Below are 16,175 nucleotides of genomic sequence, written 5' to 3'. Positions count from 1 at the left end.
CCTGGTCCCTGCCTCCTGCTCCTCCCAGGAATACACTGTTGGAGTCAAAATTTGTGGGTTCTGGGGATGGCACGTGCTGGAATGGCCGAGGAGCATGAGCACTCCAGCAGAACTGGAGGTGCGAGCACCAGGCACACAGTTTCTTTGGTGTCTCGTGTCTCTTCTTGAGGCATCTGTGCTTTTTATGTTCTGCTCCATGAGATACCTGTTGGTCCCAGTGTAAAAAATAAAGCTTCCTCCTGCTTCCTGGGGTAAAAGTGTCCCTTCTGTAAGGCATGATAGGTTTCCCCTGTGGCTCCAGCACTCCTGACCCAGAGCTAAGAAGCCCTATAACCCAAGTGGAAACACACCAGATTTGAACATGGTTTATAATTAGTTCTTAGTAAATTGGGAGGTAGCAGGGGTGTGGTAGGGGGAGAGGCAAGAGAGAGTGGCTATTTTTGTCCCCATTTTACAGATGAGGGAACTAAGGCTCCAAAAAATGAAGGGACTTACCAGGGTCCCACAGCCGGGATTTAGGAGAGCTTGGATTTGAACCTGGATCACTCTGATTCCAGATCCTGTGTTCTTAACCACTGCCTGGCACAGTCCACCCACCAGTCTCAGCTCTTCAGAGAGATAGGAGGGTGCACCCCCTGGGGGAAGGGGAAAGAGCACTGGGCTGGGAGCCAGGAGGCCACCCCCTCTGGGTTCCTCTGCTCTTGCTCTGTGTGGCTCTGCACAAGCTCCCTTCCCTCTCTGAGCTTCAGGTTCTTCACTGGGAAAGTGAAATTAACTGGAATGCCTCCTGAATTAAATGAAATTAACTGGGACAGGGAGGGAGCTGGGGCTGGGGCAGGGGGCTCAGTCCCGTCTTCCTCTCCTCATCTCCCTCCTGTCCGAGGCTGCTGGGCGGAGCTGGGGCCTGTGCCAAGCCCAGCCGAGCTCAGCAGGGGCCCTTTGTCACCCAACGCTTGCTGGGACCTCGGCTGCCGGTGTTGGGTGTCTGGGTGGATTGGATTCTCCCCTGGCAGCCCCACAGATGCCGTACTCCTGCAAGAGTGGCTGGGCAGGCAGGGAGCAGCCGGGCTCCCACCTCCTCCTCCCGGGCTCCCAAGAGGGGCGGTCAGCTGCTGTCCTGTCTGTGGTGCTGGTCTGAAGGAGTCCCCAGGTGAGGGCTCTGTGGACCTGAGCTCATGCTGGGGACCAAACTCTGGGTTCGGTGACGTCCTCATGAATATCCAAGAGCTGGCTCCTGTGGCCCGGTTGAGCCTTGATTAATGTGTTTGGGGGCTACTGTGGGTGGAGGTGGGGGCCTTTCTCCTGTCCCCATGCCTGTGAGACCCGAGTGGGGAGGGAGTGTGGGAAGAAGAGTGTGTATGGGGGCAGTAGGTGGCATAGACGGGGGGAGCATCTAGCATGGGGCCTGAGGGCTGTGTACTTGGGGAGAGGGGTATGTGTCAGATCATGGGTCCTGGGACATGTAAACATGATGAGGATGGTGAGAGGGTGGGGTCTGGGTGTGCTTGCGGAGCCTGTGAGCACAGCTACTGTGAGGGAGGGCAGTGGGGATGTGAAGTTGTATGCCTAGAAGTGTGACTGTGTGTGACAATGTAGGGGGGTCCATCAGGGCGGTGTGAAGCAGGGCCCATGTGTTTGGGGGGGGTGGCAGTGGGTTAGGTGGTGCAGGGCACCTGAGCTGTGTGTATTGGAGGTGTGTGCACACAAGGACGTGTGTTGTGCAGTCTGCGTTACATGGCGCGATGGACAACGAGGGGGTTAGGCTATGTTAAGAGACTGTGCCTTGGGGCTGGTATATGGTGGAGTGCCCAAGTGGGCACTGGTACCATTTGGATTTTTAGTATGTGCTGGGGTGTCAGGGGGTACCTGTGTGTAGTCACTGTCATTTGGGTCTGTGTGTGTGTGTGTGTGCACCCTGAGCCTCTGTCCTGTGAGACCTCCAGTGCCTGACCCTCGTCACCCACTCTGTGCTTGTCCCCACAGGAGCCCCCATCCCTGACCATGTAGATGCCAGCTCCAGGGAGCAGCATGGGCCCCACTGAATGGAGACTCCTGGGTCTACAGCCCTGAGCCCCTCCGGCCCCAGGACCTCGCCCCCCACCCAGGGACACCCCTTGGAGCTCACTACCGCTGCTGCCAGCCCACCTCAGCCACCCCTGCCCCCAGGACTCAGAGTCGACCGCCTGGAGCCACAGCCGTCCAGTGAGGGTGTGTTGAGGACAGCCACACGCAGCCATCACCTGGCAGCCTCTTGTCCAGCGCTGACCCTCAGACCCGCCCCCAGCAGAGACTGCAGCAAACATGGGTGACATGACCAATAGCGACTTTTACTCTAAAAACCAAAGAAATGAGTCGAGCCATGGGGGCGAGTTCGGGTGCACAATGGAGGAACTCCGCTCCCTCATGGAGCTGCGGGGCACCGAGGCCGTGGTCAAGATCAAGGAGACTTATGGGGACACTGAAGCCATCTGCCGGCGCCTCAAAACCTCACCTGTTGAAGGTAGGCGTGGAAGCCTTGAACCCAGGGACGCAGCCCCAGGGGCCACGTTCATAATACTTAACATCTCAGGCACAGTCTGAAATGACAGAATGGCCATTCTAGTGTATTCCAGCTGAGTGTCAGCCCCTTTGGATAGGCCAGGGAATGGAGTCTTATCATGAGCTGGAGCTGAGCCAAGCCACCTGCAGGGAAAACTGCAGGAAGAGGGCTGGGTCCAGGCCGTTCTGGAGACAAGGTGCCCAATAAGCCCAGGGAGGGCATGGCTTACCACTGCCGCAGGGGGTGGGTATCATCATCATGAAAATCTGGGGGCCATCCAGCCTCTGGGTTGGGGGCAGGAGGAGGGCAGCTGGCAGGGACCACAATGGACCCATGCCTTTCTTGCCCGCAGGCAGGTCCAACAGGGACTCCTTTCCCCATTCAGCCCACAGTGGTTGAATTCGGGGTTCCAGCCACCCAGTCCTCATCCCTCCTTCCCCAGGCCCCAGAAATCCCCTCATGTGGCCTTGAGCATGGAACACAGTGCTGCTGACATGCAGCCAGTTTCAGTGGCTCATCCCCTGCCCTGGGCTGGAATCACGTCTGTCTCTCCCAAATCCAGACTCTGGTTGGGGACCGCTGGGGCTCTGGGGCAGTTGTGGGCTTTGGGGGCTGCTGAGTATACAGGGCAGCAGGAAGATGGGCCATGGCAGGAAGGTGGCAGATGCCTTGTGTGCCCTGCCTGGGGAAGGGAGTGGGGCTTTCTTGCAATTGCCAAAAGGAGCAGGCCTGGGATCTCCAGAGAGAGAGGGTTTTAGCAGCTGGAGGTTTTTCTGGAGGGAACCAAAGCTAGGTCATTTGCCACAAGGCAGAGAGGAGGGAAATCAGCCCAGCTTAGGCACCAGAGCTCAGAGTTTGGGTACCTGCCGCAAGTTGCCTTCCCCTCACCATGTGGAGAAGAGTTCCCTATGTAAACCCAAAAGGCATGGGTGTGAGGCTCTGCCCTGACACGCCCCCAGACCTGCAACTTCATGCAGAGGCTGCCCTGAGCCTCAGTTTCTTCCTCTGGAAAATTGGCCAACACCTACCCCACAGTGCCTAGTGCAGGTCTGGGCATACAGTTGGTGCTTGGTAAGTGGCAGCCATGATTATTCTAAGTGGATGCCAGTCCCTCCCCCAGGTATAGACCACAACCTCGGAGGCAGGCAGCATGTGGACGCAGAAATCTGTCTCCTGCGTCCAGTCCCTGTGCCCTGGGCACTGCTGGACACTAGCCCTAAATGCATTTCCTGCAGAGGCTGCTTTGTGGACCTTGCCGCTCAGCCAGGCCCGCCGGGCAGTCACAGGTGCCTACACCCCACTGCACCCGGGGTTTCCTGGGGGTCTTTGTCCCTTGTTGTCTGCTCTCTTGGGTCAAGAGGAAAAGCTAAGACAGGTCTCTTTCCCATATTGACTGCTCTCACTGATACTTTGCCCACGGACCAAGCCAGGGCAGAAGTTTAGAAACACCTTTTCTTTCTTGGTGCTGTTCTTTTTGATTCGGCAAGAGGGTGTGAATAGAGGAAGCAATCTTTCTTCACAGTATAATGCTAGCTCGGAGCTTCAGAAAAGCCACATGTGGCCATAAGATGGGCACGGGCTGTGCTTGGGGGCTTCTGGGTCCCAGCCTCGTGTGGTCACCAGTCCCTGGCAGAATGGGCCGTGCTCACCTCCACCATGAGATTGGCACACTGGCCTGCTAGGAGGCGGGGTTGCTCGAGTGGTCTTCGCCTGTTGATTGGGGACCAGAAGAGTCCCTTGAGGCAGGAATTCGTACCTGTCTCTGACTCCAGTCCCCAGGGAGAACCTGAAGGAAGCCATGGCCCCTCTCCCTAGAAAAACAGCCACCCACATGCGAGAGATGAGGCTTGCACCGTCAGTGGGTTTCCAGTCCCCCTCAAAGCCAGGTTGTGGGCCCCAGGTTAAGAAACCCACACTCCCCTTCACTGGAAAGGCTCTCTAGGCACTGGGAAATTGAGCAGCGCGTGGCCACGCTCCAGTACCATCCAGGGTCAGTCTCAGGTCGGTCATTGGGTCCCTGCTCTGTACTGCTGGGGGAAGCCCATTGTGTACCTGAGGGCAGGAACCCTGTCTGCTTTCGCTGTAAATCCAGTGCCCAGCTGGGTGCCTGGCACAAAGAGGGGCTGAATAACTGCCCAGTAAAACCCTGAGACGTGACCACTGAGTCCCCAGCCCACAGGGAGCAGTTGTCAGACAGCGGAGCCACCCAAAGAGCAGATAATCGAGACTGAGTAGAGCAAGGGCCCTAGGACTCAGGGGAGTGGTGAGGTAAGTGGGCAGTGAAGGTCAGGGAAGGCTTCCTGGAGAAGGAGGTGTCTGAACTCAGCTGCGGAGGAAAGAGAAGAGAAAACATGTAGCGTGACCTACAGCAGCATTTCTTAGACGGAATTCCACAGAATGCTGGTGTGCTGCAAGAAGTGAGGCACCATGTGAAAACAAAGGACTCAGTCTTCCCCTCTGTAAATGGAAAGGATAGTGGCCCCTCTGACTGTGGCTCCGCCACCGGCCAGCTGTGTACCTTCGGGCCTTCTGTCTAACCTTTCTGGGCCTGGGTTTCCTAATTTTGCTTGAGGACCAAAGGAGATCTCTGATGGAAAAGATCTCGGATGAGGAGGAAAGCCCATGGTAGGATTCACTGGTGCTCCTGCCGCACTGGTCCCTAGAAGGATCTCCCAAGGTGCTGGGGGAGGTGGGAGGGGAAAGGATTTGGGGAGGGGTAGAAGAGCGTAATGCTATAGTCCCTAGCCTTGGGTGACCTGGGTTCAAATTCCAGCTCTACCACCTACCAGCTGGGGGACTTTGGGCAAGTTCCTCAACCTCTCTGTGTCTCCATGTCTTCATCTGTAAATTGGGGATAATACCAATTGACTGCCACACAGGGTTGTAGTGAGGACAAAGAGAAGTAGCTTAGAATAGCTCCTGACACATGGTGGTTCTGTGTGCTAGGGCTCAGCCTTAGACCAAACACCTCCGTTTCCCCATCAGTAAAATGGGTTGGGAATTGGATGAGGTTAAGCCAAGTGTTCTGCATCTGAGTGTTCCCTAAATGTCAGCTCTTGTTTTTATGAGCATCATTACTCAGGAAGAAAGAGTCACATTCTCCAGAACTGTTAACTCTTTGAGATCACTGGCCAGTGTCCCCACATCATGCACCACCTTTGACAAGGATGTTCTGCATCTCTTATTACATGTGTTCCTGGAAGCAGGTGTTGTTATCCCATTTTACAGATGAGAGGCATGAGGGCTCCATGTCACCACCACTGTTTGTGTCAGAGTGGGCTGTGAACATAGCCCCATGTGGCACCACACCCAGCTGTGCCCCAGCCCTGAGCTAAGCATGTCCACCTGGGAACAGTCCTCTGAAGTGTCCACTGTCGGATGAGCCCAGAGTAGGGAGGGGCCCCCAGGACACTTTCTTTACACTCTCTCATGTTCAGTATTTGTCCTGCTCTGTTTGACCCTCTTTCGGTTTAGAGAAAGGCTTGTCCCCCAGTCTCAGCCCCCAGTGTAAAAGCCACATGGTCTGGGCTGTGCCAGCTCCAGACAGGGACTCAGATTGGCCATTCCTGACACTCATTGCCCCTTATCTGCTGATGCGAGCAGGGAGCCGGCTTCTGAGTCACACTGCAGGAAACGCTCCAGGCCACGCTTCAATTACCCTTCCTGCTCACGGCCAGCTAATTTTAGGAGAAAAGATCTCTGCAAGTGACAGATGGGGTTCGAAGCCATAGGAAATCCAGTCCCACCAGGGGCACTGCCTGCTGCCAGGGCAGCTCCCACACCCATTGGTGCTGGATTTTCCACATGGAGGCCCGACTTTGGGGACACCCTGCTGGGTAAACTGCTCCCTGTGAGGCCAGGGCAGCCTCTGCCCTGCCAGAGCTCCGTTCCTCTCCTCGCCGCTGCTGGTGCTGTCCCGTCTGGATAACTCCCTTCCCTTCTCAACTTCTACTGTTCCCTTTCCTTCCACATCCTTCCAGCCTCGGACAGTAGAGTCCCATGACCTGGGTTTGGATCTTGAGTGGCTTTCCTTTCAAGGGACACTGGGAGAGTTAAATTTAACCTCTCTGAGCCTCAGTGAACTTACCTGTGAAATGGGGGTGGCAGGGGTACTGTGAGGATTAAGTTAGATAAGGCATAGCATGAGGCAGACCCTAGACACTTCACAGCGATACTCCACAATCATTGTTGTTATTATACCCAAGTGTTTCATTTAAGAAACAATATGCCCCATCCCCAGGAAAGAAGGTTAATGTGACCCACGAGGCCCAGAGGCAGGAGCTATGTGTCATTCTCCACCTGGGGGCTCAAAAGAGGAAAGGAAAGAAGGAAGGGAGAGAGAAAGAACAGGCTGGGCTTGCCATAGTGCTGCCTCTGCATGGGACAGAAGGCTACAGGCCTGGGGGACAGGACACGGGACACCCTACGTCACCCACGGAACAGTTGGCTCCAATTCTCCAAGCCCAGTGTGGCATGCACAGTCCTCGTCCTTCACTTCCTGACACCCGCTCCTCAGGCTGTCAGAAAGGGCGACGCAGACAGGTTGAGTGTGCACCTCACTGCGTGATTCATGGGGGGTGCTGGGTGAGGAAGACAGGCAGCAGCAGGGGTGGGGGAACTGGATACTGCCGAGTGTTGTGAAACGGAACCTCTGGTTAATTTTGCATGAATCCCACCGCCTGCCCAGGTGGGGGAGATCGAGGGGCTGAGGGAGGACAAGAGAGCAGATGATAGCAGAAGGCAGATGCTTTGTGTTGCACGTAAACACAACATTGAACAAGAGCGCCCTCGGACAGGGCAGGGCCCACACCAGCCACGGAGTCACCGCCCTCTGGGTGTCGGGGCAGCAAGTTGGTGGTCTTCTGCTGTCTTCGTGACACTCTGGTTCTCCGTGGGCTCTGTCTCCCCAAGGACTGCTGGCCCCTGAGGGGTCGTTGGGGAAACTAAAGCAGCCACAGACTCAGCAGTATCCCAGCAGGGTGAGGCCGGGGGCTCAGAGACAGCATCCACATGGGGAATTTGGTGACTGGCCAGAGACAGGCGAGAATGCCACTACCACCCCCACCAAGGTCTCCGTGGGAAGTGGCCCGTGCTTCATTTTAAGGCCCAGGATACTGTTAAGTATAAGACCTGGAGGAGAAAAACTCATCAAAGTATTTAAGAGACTGAGGAAATGTAGCTGCCTGCAAATAATGCAGGGGTGGAGGAGGAGAGGCACAAAGACTGGGGAAGGGTTCCAGCCTCACCTCTGTCACTGAGTAAGTTCGCGGCCTCAGGCAAGATAGAGACCCTTGCAACTTCAGTTTTCTTATCTGTGAAATGGGAATGGTGCTACTTTTGCTGTCTGCTATTGTAGACAGTGAGTTGAAAGTGCTTTGAAAGTTTTCTACAAAAGAGTCAACTTACTATATTTACTGAATATTTCCATCTACTAGGATTCTATTTGATAGAAACCCATCTCAAACTGGCTTATGCAAAAAAAGGAATTTTCTGGCTTGTACAACTGAAAAGTCCAGGGATAGTCTAGCCTTAGGCATAGCTGGATCCAGGGCCTCAAATGCTGTCAGGAGGACTTTGCCCATCCCTCTCCTGCTATCTTTCAGCTCCACCATCCTCGGTGTTGGCTGCATTCTCAGGCAGGCGCTCACCATGTGGGGGCCCCAGCAGCTTCAGGCCATCAGCCTCCTAATCCAGCCACCCCAGCAGCCAAAGTCACCTCTTTCCGCATAGTCCTCCCCTTAAATCCCAGAATAGACTCTCATTGGGCCACCTGGAGTCACATGGCCACTCCTGAACCATTCTCTGCAGCTGGGGGATGGAATAAGCTGATAGACTAGACCCGGTCACATGCTCACCCCAGAGCGGGTGGGTCAACCCGCCTAGACCACATGGAGATTGGGAAAGGGATGGGGGATGGAGGTGTACACCACAGATGCCGTGAGCCTTGTACGTAGAAGGCCCCCACTGTGTGCCAGGGAGGAAGAGCAGACCTGTTCCGTGCTCTTGCGGAGTGCTTGGCCTGGACGGGGAGAAAAGATAGAATCAAGGAGACAGCTGAGCAGTGAAGGCAGGATTCAGGAGCACCAGATGTAGCATGACTGTAGATCTCACCAGCCAAGCAGCAGGGAAGTGGGCACAAGCTGGGGCCGTCCATGTCAATAGGTCTATGCCTAGTGTCACAGTGGTGAGGAAGCCAACTCTTATCCAGATGTGGAATGTTGGACCCGTGATCTAATCTCTCTGTGCCTCAGTTTCCTCATCTGTAACGTGGGATGACAGTGGTGCCTCTTTCGCAGGGTTGCTGTGCGGATTAAAGTAAAATGCGTAGAGCGTTTAGTGCCTGGCACATGGTAGGTGCTGTATCGGCGTTGGCTGTAATTACTTTCTGCCGGGAATTCCCTATGTGACTTTAAGGGACGAGTTGGGTTTTAATCAGTGGAGAAGAGAAAGGCAGCTTGTCTAGGCAGATCGATTGGCTTGAGCAGTACGTGTGAGTCTCTGGTTTAAAGGGAAGGTCGGCCCCGTTCTGATTTGCAATGCTTCTACCCCTCTCCACCACCACTACCCTGGAAAAATCCCTTCAAAGCACAGTTTGATGTGAGGCTCTGATGAATCACGTGGTGATGCTTTCCAGAATGCTGCCACACATCTTCCTGAATCATCAATAAAATAAACCCACATGTCAATGGATGCATGCTATCGATTGTCCCAGGCTGGGGCAGCACAGTCCCTGCTGGGCAAACAGTTCTCTGGGGAGAACACAGAACAGTTAGAGACAGGGCCCACCTTCCGCTGACCAAAGGGCTTCCGGGTGAGTTCAGCAGAACTAGGGAGACTACACATCCCGTGCGCGATGCTGCTTTGCCCGGCAGCCACTTTGCGCACCTGAAGGTGTAGTGGGGAGATGGTAGTGGGGGGAGCATTTCAGGTGGGCCTTGCTCTAGGCAGACCTACCGTGCAAAAAGCCCAGGTCCCAAAACTACCCGGTGGCTGTCATTTACTGTGTGCAAACTTATTGGGGCCAGACCCTTCCAGTACATCACTGGGATCCTGTGATCCTCACAGTAGCTGCTTGAGCAGGAAGCAGAGCCTTGGAGAACAAGGGGGGCCTGATTCTTCCTAGGAAGCAATCATTGTTCTGCAGAAAAATAGGCATTAACTGCTGCCATTTTTTCAGAAAAGAGAAGGAATGAGGAGAACATTGAATTTGAGTCCCAGTTCCACCATCTAGGTCCTTGAGCAAGTCGCTCACTCCCTCTGAGCCTCAGTTTCCCCACCTGTAAATGACCTGTAAATGATGTGATGATAACGCCCACCTCCCAGAACTGGTAGAAATGGCAAGTCAGTGAATGTCCCATTGCTTCCCCTGTTTCTCTGATGCCAAGCAGCGATGGAGAAAAATAAAACATTTATTTGTTGAACAATATATGTTGTGCACCCACTATGTGCAGGCTTGGGCCACATGTGCTCTTCTGGGAAGAGACACAGAGTTGCTTCTGTGTGCTCCCTCAGGAGCAGTGTCTGTGTGATATGGCTACACAAGGGACGGGAGGAGGTGCGGATAGGGGCAGACTTCAAGGACATCCCCTCTTGGTCCAAGGGGGTGGGGAATGTTACACAAGAAACAACCCCAAGTGCACAGAGGCAGAGGGGAGCAGGCAGGAAAGATGGCAGCCAGGTGCAGGGGACGAGGACCTCAGTCAAGCCAGAGGGGAAGAGGGGGGAGCCCCTACCAGCCCCCTGAGAGCTCCTAGAAATTCCCAGGAGAGAAGGGTGCAGAGGTGGATTGTAAACCACCCCAGCCCTGAAGACTCCCCCAGCCTGGCTATGATACTAGTTACTAGTGAACACATACTGAGCACTTTCAGTGTGCCAGGCTTACTGCTGAGGCTTCACGGCACTGTCTCATGTAGTCATCACATCTCCCCTGTAAAGCAGGAATTATTATCCCAGCTCACAGGTCGGGAAGTCGAGGTTCAGAGCACCACCCCTAATAAGAGGCCCAGCCAGGATTGGTACTCCCACGGTCTGGCTCCCCACGTGCCTGCAAAACCTCCTCAATCTGCTGCTGCTGTTGACAAAAACAACTCCCACAAGAGGGAATGTGCTGACAGTCAGAGGAGGAGGTGGTCCCTGCCTGACTGGGGACAAAATCAGGAGAGGCCTCCTCTAAGCAAGGACTAGAAGGACAGGGAGGGGGTGAATGTACGGAGATGGGGAGGAAAGCACACTCTTAATGGGGGGACCACATAAGCAAAGGCCCTGAGGTGAGGACGGGACCTCCACAGGGGGAAGGGAGGGATTCACTGTGCCCAGAGCCCAGGACTCCAGGGCCTGCAGCCCCATAAGTACAGGCCCTGAGTAGAGCCCTCTCCAGGAGCTGGGCAAGCCAAAGAACGCACTGAGTGTGGGGAAACTGAGGTTTGGGAAAATGGTTCTCATACTGGTTTCCCTAGTGCCCTGAGGTTCCAGAAGAGGTTCCCCAGGGGACAGGGGGATGCTGAATGGGTGGGGCTCTGGGTTTCCCAACCCACCATGGACAGGGCCAATCCTTTCTTATCTGTTTTGCTTGGTAAAGCATCTGTTAAGTTTTTTGTTTTTGTTTTTGTTTTAACAAAAAGTTGGAAAAGAAAAAAATTGAAAACCTCTGATACTGGAGAAAAGTGCTAACTAGAGTACCTAAAAGCCTGGTTTGAGGCCCAGGTCACGAAAGTTCTCAGTGCCTCAGTTCTTACATCTGGGCAATGGAGCAGGTAATACCCAGCTCGCAGGGCCCTACTAGCCACGTATTAAGTGAGAGAACACGCGCACAGTGTGGCCGACCCACGGGGGCCTAAGAGGGGGTCTGTCTCAGGGCCAATCCACCCGGCCATCGTCTGGCCTCCTGTGCTGGGCCCCCAGGGGGATATGTGTGACCGTGCAGAAGAAGGGCGCACAGTCCACCCACCTGTGCGTGGGCTGGCTGGGAAGAGGCAGGACCACCTGACTTTGGCCCTTATTGACTGAGACCCTCTCCAAGCTCCCTCCCTCCACTCCTGGTTTCTGTGCCTCCGTCTAGCCATCTGGAAGATAGAGAGGATGTGTCTGGTAGTCTCTGAGGCCCCTCCAGGCTAAGACATTCCAGAAGTGTGATGCTCACTGCCTTAGTGCCCCCAGCAGTACAGAGGCCACCCTGGCCAAGGGGCAGCTGACTCACAGCCAGACCTGGGCCTCTCTTCTCTTGAATGTCTGGGACCTCGTAACCTCGGGGTGCGGCTAAGGGCCCAGGATGGCCCAGGCCAGGGCAGTGCCCTTGACCCTTCCCTACAAGACAGCTCCAGGATCCTGCCCACATAGCTCCCAGCAGCCAGGCTCAGCAACTGACTGCACGTGGGCGTTCCCTGGCAACAGTTCTCTGGCTCCCAGAAACCCAAGGGCCTGGACCCCTTTTCGATTGCTTCTCCGAGTCTCAGTTTCCTCATCTGTCCAATGGGCTAAGGGGTAAGAAATGGTGGTCAGCAACTGCAGCCCACACCATCTCTACTGTCAGTGTGACTTCAGTCATCCACTCATCCTGGGTCCCACAAAGGCCCAGGTTCAGCTTGAGGGAGCAGAAGCATCCTCTCCCTCCACGCCTGCCTGTCACCCGAGAGGCCCAGACAGGGCGGGTAAGTTATTTATACGGGCCCCCCCTCCCCACAACGATTATCTTACTCCTCCTGGTGCAAGCCATGCCCCTGCTGTGGTTTCAGACCCAGAGTTATTTATAGTCAGTGGAAATTAGTGCCTCAGCAATGGCTCCTCAGTACCCACCTGCCAGCATCAGCCCGTGCCCCAAAGGGAGAGAGCCCCCTGGAAATCTCTGTGGTCCCAGAAAATGACCCCAGAGACAATTTCTGGCTGAGGAGAGTCTGCTTTTTCTGTGAGACAGCTTTGGACAAGAAGTCATGAAATTGAGAGGTGAGAGCCAACACTTCTGGCTGGAACATCCAGGGGGCTGCATGGAGGAGGCAGTATTTAAACAAAAATGTTGAAGGACAGAGAAGGGTTTTCAGTGGGGAATAAACAGTATGCACAAAGGCACAGAGGCAAGGAAGAAGCTATGTGGAAGAAAGAGCAGATCATTCTGTCTGGCTGGGGCTTGGGGCAGACAGTGACAAGAATAATAATTAAGAGTGATTGAGCATTATGAACATTTCAGACACTGTTCTAAGAACTTTGCATACATCATCACCTCATTTAATCCTCCCAACAACCCTATGAGGCAAGTGCTAGTATTATCCCCATTTTTACAAATGAGGAAACTGAGGCACAGAGAAGTTAAATCACTTGCCTGAGGTCACACAGCTAATGAGTAGAGTAATGTATTCAAATCCAGGCAGGTGATTCCAAAGCCCACACGAGGAACCTCTATGAAGAGATGTGAATGTTGAGCCAAAAAGTCTGGGCTTAAATTAAGAGGCAGGAGGGAGCCCCCGAAGGTTCTTGAGCAGAGGAGCGGTGTTGCTGAGACAGCTGTCATGAGTTTGATTTGGAAGGGGGAGACACTCCAGGGGATAAAGCCAGAAGGAAGGGAAGGTCAGGCATCTGAAAGAGAGGAGATAGGGCAGAAGAGAGGTGACAGGGCCTGTGTGACAAGGAGGAGGGAGCTCGAAGCAGCAGGAGTCAGCCTGTGATTAGTGGTCAAGGAAGAGAGGTGTCAACGTAGACTCGGTTTTCAAGACAGCAACTGGTGGCTTGTAGTGGAGACAGAGCCAACAAGGGGAGAAGCAGGGTTGGAGGTGAGGTGAAAGGTTTGCACTGGGCCTCGTGCATCCTCAGGGCCTCGGGGATAGCATGGCAGGCCTGGAACCCTGAGAGAGGCTGGGCTTAGAGGTGGAACATCTAGTGACAAAGATGTCAGTGGAGAAGTCTTGTGTCTGCTAACAAGTCCCAACCCACATCGAGGGAGGCCAGACACAAGAGAGCAGAGATCTGGGTTTCTCCTTCACTACTCTGTCCTAGCACCTAGAACAGTGCCCCTACAGAGAACACACTGTAAATGCACAAGGATGGACTCAGCTGGGGCGCTGGTCGAGGGTGGGGAGCAGGCGGCAGGGAAAGTCGGAGAGGTAGAAGGAAAGTGTCGTATGCAGGAATGGTGAGATCAGGGTATCCAACACTGGATCAGCATCTGTTAGACTTGGTGGTGCCAGGAAATAGGACAAGGAAGGATAAACGGCCTTCACGGGGGAGGGCAGGCAGTTGGATAGCCCACGGGAAATGTCTGCTGGACTGAACAGCAGAACAGAGCAGTCCCCGGGGCTTCCTCTCCACACTTTAGGGCAGTTGGATCAAAGCAGTTGGGGTGAGAGCCCGAGGGACGTGTGGACCCATGGGACCACAGGTATGGAAGTTCCCTCAGGGACAATCCCATCCAGCAATCCCAGGGGCACACGGGAGACTGAGGCCCAGAAGGGAAGGACTGACCCAGTGCACAGTGGGTGAGGGCCCAAGCCCAGGCGGGGCCCCGAGTCATCCCTGAACTTGGTGAAGGGGCAGAGGCCCTTCCTCCCTTGTCTCCCTTGCAGCCTCCTGGCTCCTCCCAAGCCCTCAGCTCAGTCACACTGTCCCTTCCTCCTCTCTGTGTTAGTTTGTTAAGGGTGCTATGTCTGCCATCAACGGGTGCTATAGACTGAATGTTTGTGTCCCCCCAAAATTTACATGTTAAATCTGAATGCCCAGTGTGATGGTATTGGGGGGGGGGTCTTTGGGAGGTGATTAGATCATGAGGGCAAAGCCTCATGAATGGGATTAGTGTCCTTATAAAAGAGGCCCCAGAGAGCTCCCTTGCTTGTTCCACTACGTGAGGTCACAGCAAAAAGACAGCCTGTGAGCCAGGAAGCGGGTCCTCACCAGACACCAGATCTGCTGGCACTTTGATCTAGGACTCCCCAGCCTCCAGAACTGTGAGAAACCATTTGTGTTGTTTATAAGCCCCCCGTCCATGGTATTTCTGCTATAGCAGCCACACAGACTGAGACAGCAGGCTGGCTTTGCTGAGTGCCGTGTGGAAGGGTCTGTTCCAGGCCCCTCCCTTTGGCTCATTGATGGCATCTTCTCCCTGTGTCTCATCACGTTGTCTTCCATCTATGCATGTCTGTCTCTGTGCCCAAATGTTCTCTTTGTACAAGGACACCAGTCATATCATGGATAAGGGCCCACCCTGGTGGCCTCATTTTAACTTAGTAACTACCTACCTCTGCAATGACCCTGTCCCCAAATATAGTCACATTCTGAGGTATTGGAGGTTAGAACTTCAAGGTATGGGTTTGGGGGGACACGATCAGCTCAGAACACTCTCATGTGGAAAAACCATTTCTGTACTCAGAGCCTCAGTTTTCTCTCCTGTGAAATGGGGGCATGAACAGGACCATGTGAGGACTGTGGTGAGGACAGACGAGCTCACCACTGTATGGGCGTGTACGTCCCTGAGAGCAGCGTAAGAGTGCAGAGGCAGGTGTCCCGGGTCTCATTCCCAGCTTGGCCACTTACTAGCTGTGTGGTGCCAAGCAAATGACATCGCTTCTCAGAACCTGTTTACTCATCTGCAAAATAGTCCTTATTGCTGGGCTGTTACAAGAATAAATGAGCTAGAGCGAGTCGTCACGCACTTAGCACAGTGCAGGAAGCCCACCGGAAATGGAAACTGCCATTACTATTATTACTCTCATCACATCATCATCATCACGGACATCATATAGGTTAAGAAGCTGCGGCCCAGAGAGGGAAGGGTCTTGCCCACGCTCACACAGCCACCTGGCACAAAACCAAATGAGGACGCAGGTCTCCCGACCCACGGTTCCAGATTTCTAACCACATTCCTGCATGATATTAAGGGGAGGGAGCGAATGGTAAAAAGTAACAAGTAATTCCTAAATGCCCAGCACTAGGAGAGCGATAAAGCTTGTTTCAGCTTCTTCATGTGCCTATGGAACATTACGGAAGGTGGTTGTTATAGAGAACATGAAGCCATTTGGTGAGGCTTGTGAAATGATGTAATGTCAAAAAAGTGGGGATGGCATTGTACATTCCAACGACGGCAACGACACCTTAAAAACAGTGCAAGGGAAAGAGGCCGGCAGGAAATATCTGAATCATGCCCCATGCTGGGGCTGCAGGGTGAGATTAGGGGCGATGGGTTTTTTTCTGCTTCTCTTTCTGCCCTTGTGGTGATGTCATTCTAAGGCGGGTCAGCCAAGGCCCACTGGTTGTAAGCAACAGAAGGCAACCGGCAGCATCATGAAGATCTGAGGTCAGGATGGAGTGGTTTCCCCAAGCTGGAGAAAAGTCTAGAAAAACTAGATCAGTTTCCAGATGGAAATTGGGACATGCAGACATTGGTGGCAGGGGAATTGGGGGTTGGAAAAAATCCACTCCAACTGTTTTTTTGTGTACTTGTTTGTTTTGTTTTGTTGAGGGTCTTTTTGGCAGCTGGCCAGTACAGGGAATGAACCCTGGACCTTGATGTTTCCAGCTGTTTTGGGGTCTTATATCTATCACTAAGGATTCCAAGCAGTGCTGTGCTTGTAAATGTTTAACATCCACCTCTCTGGGTCCTCGTTTATAGTGTGTGCTGATTTCTGTGGTGTAAATACTACCACCGTGTTACCAACAT

General features: G+C 53.9%; 1 protein-coding gene across 15 annotated transcripts in view; it reads left to right on the top strand.

The window, feature by feature from the left end:
- Window positions 1–2,295: 2,295 nt before the first annotated feature.
- Window positions 2,296–16,175, top strand: part of ATP2B2 (ATPase plasma membrane Ca2+ transporting 2) — a 114,992-nt gene continuing 101,112 nt past the window's right edge. For 14 of the 15 annotated variants that reach the window (XM_063114971.1, XM_063114967.1, XM_063114972.1 and 11 more), the window contains exon 1: window positions 2,302–2,500. In XM_063114971.1, coding sequence (XP_062971041.1) covers window positions 2,302–2,500 — 199 coding nt within the window. Of the gene's footprint in view, window positions 2,501–16,175 lie in introns of all 15 variants that reach the window. The other variant, XM_063114973.1, reaches the window with a different exon arrangement.

The sequence above is a fragment of the Cynocephalus volans genome, chromosome 11 (assembly GCF_027409185.1).
Source record: "Cynocephalus volans isolate mCynVol1 chromosome 11, mCynVol1.pri, whole genome shotgun sequence".
Taxonomy (NCBI): domain Eukaryota; kingdom Metazoa; phylum Chordata; class Mammalia; order Dermoptera; family Cynocephalidae; genus Cynocephalus; species Cynocephalus volans.
This window is presented reverse-complemented; position numbering and strand designations above follow the sequence as displayed.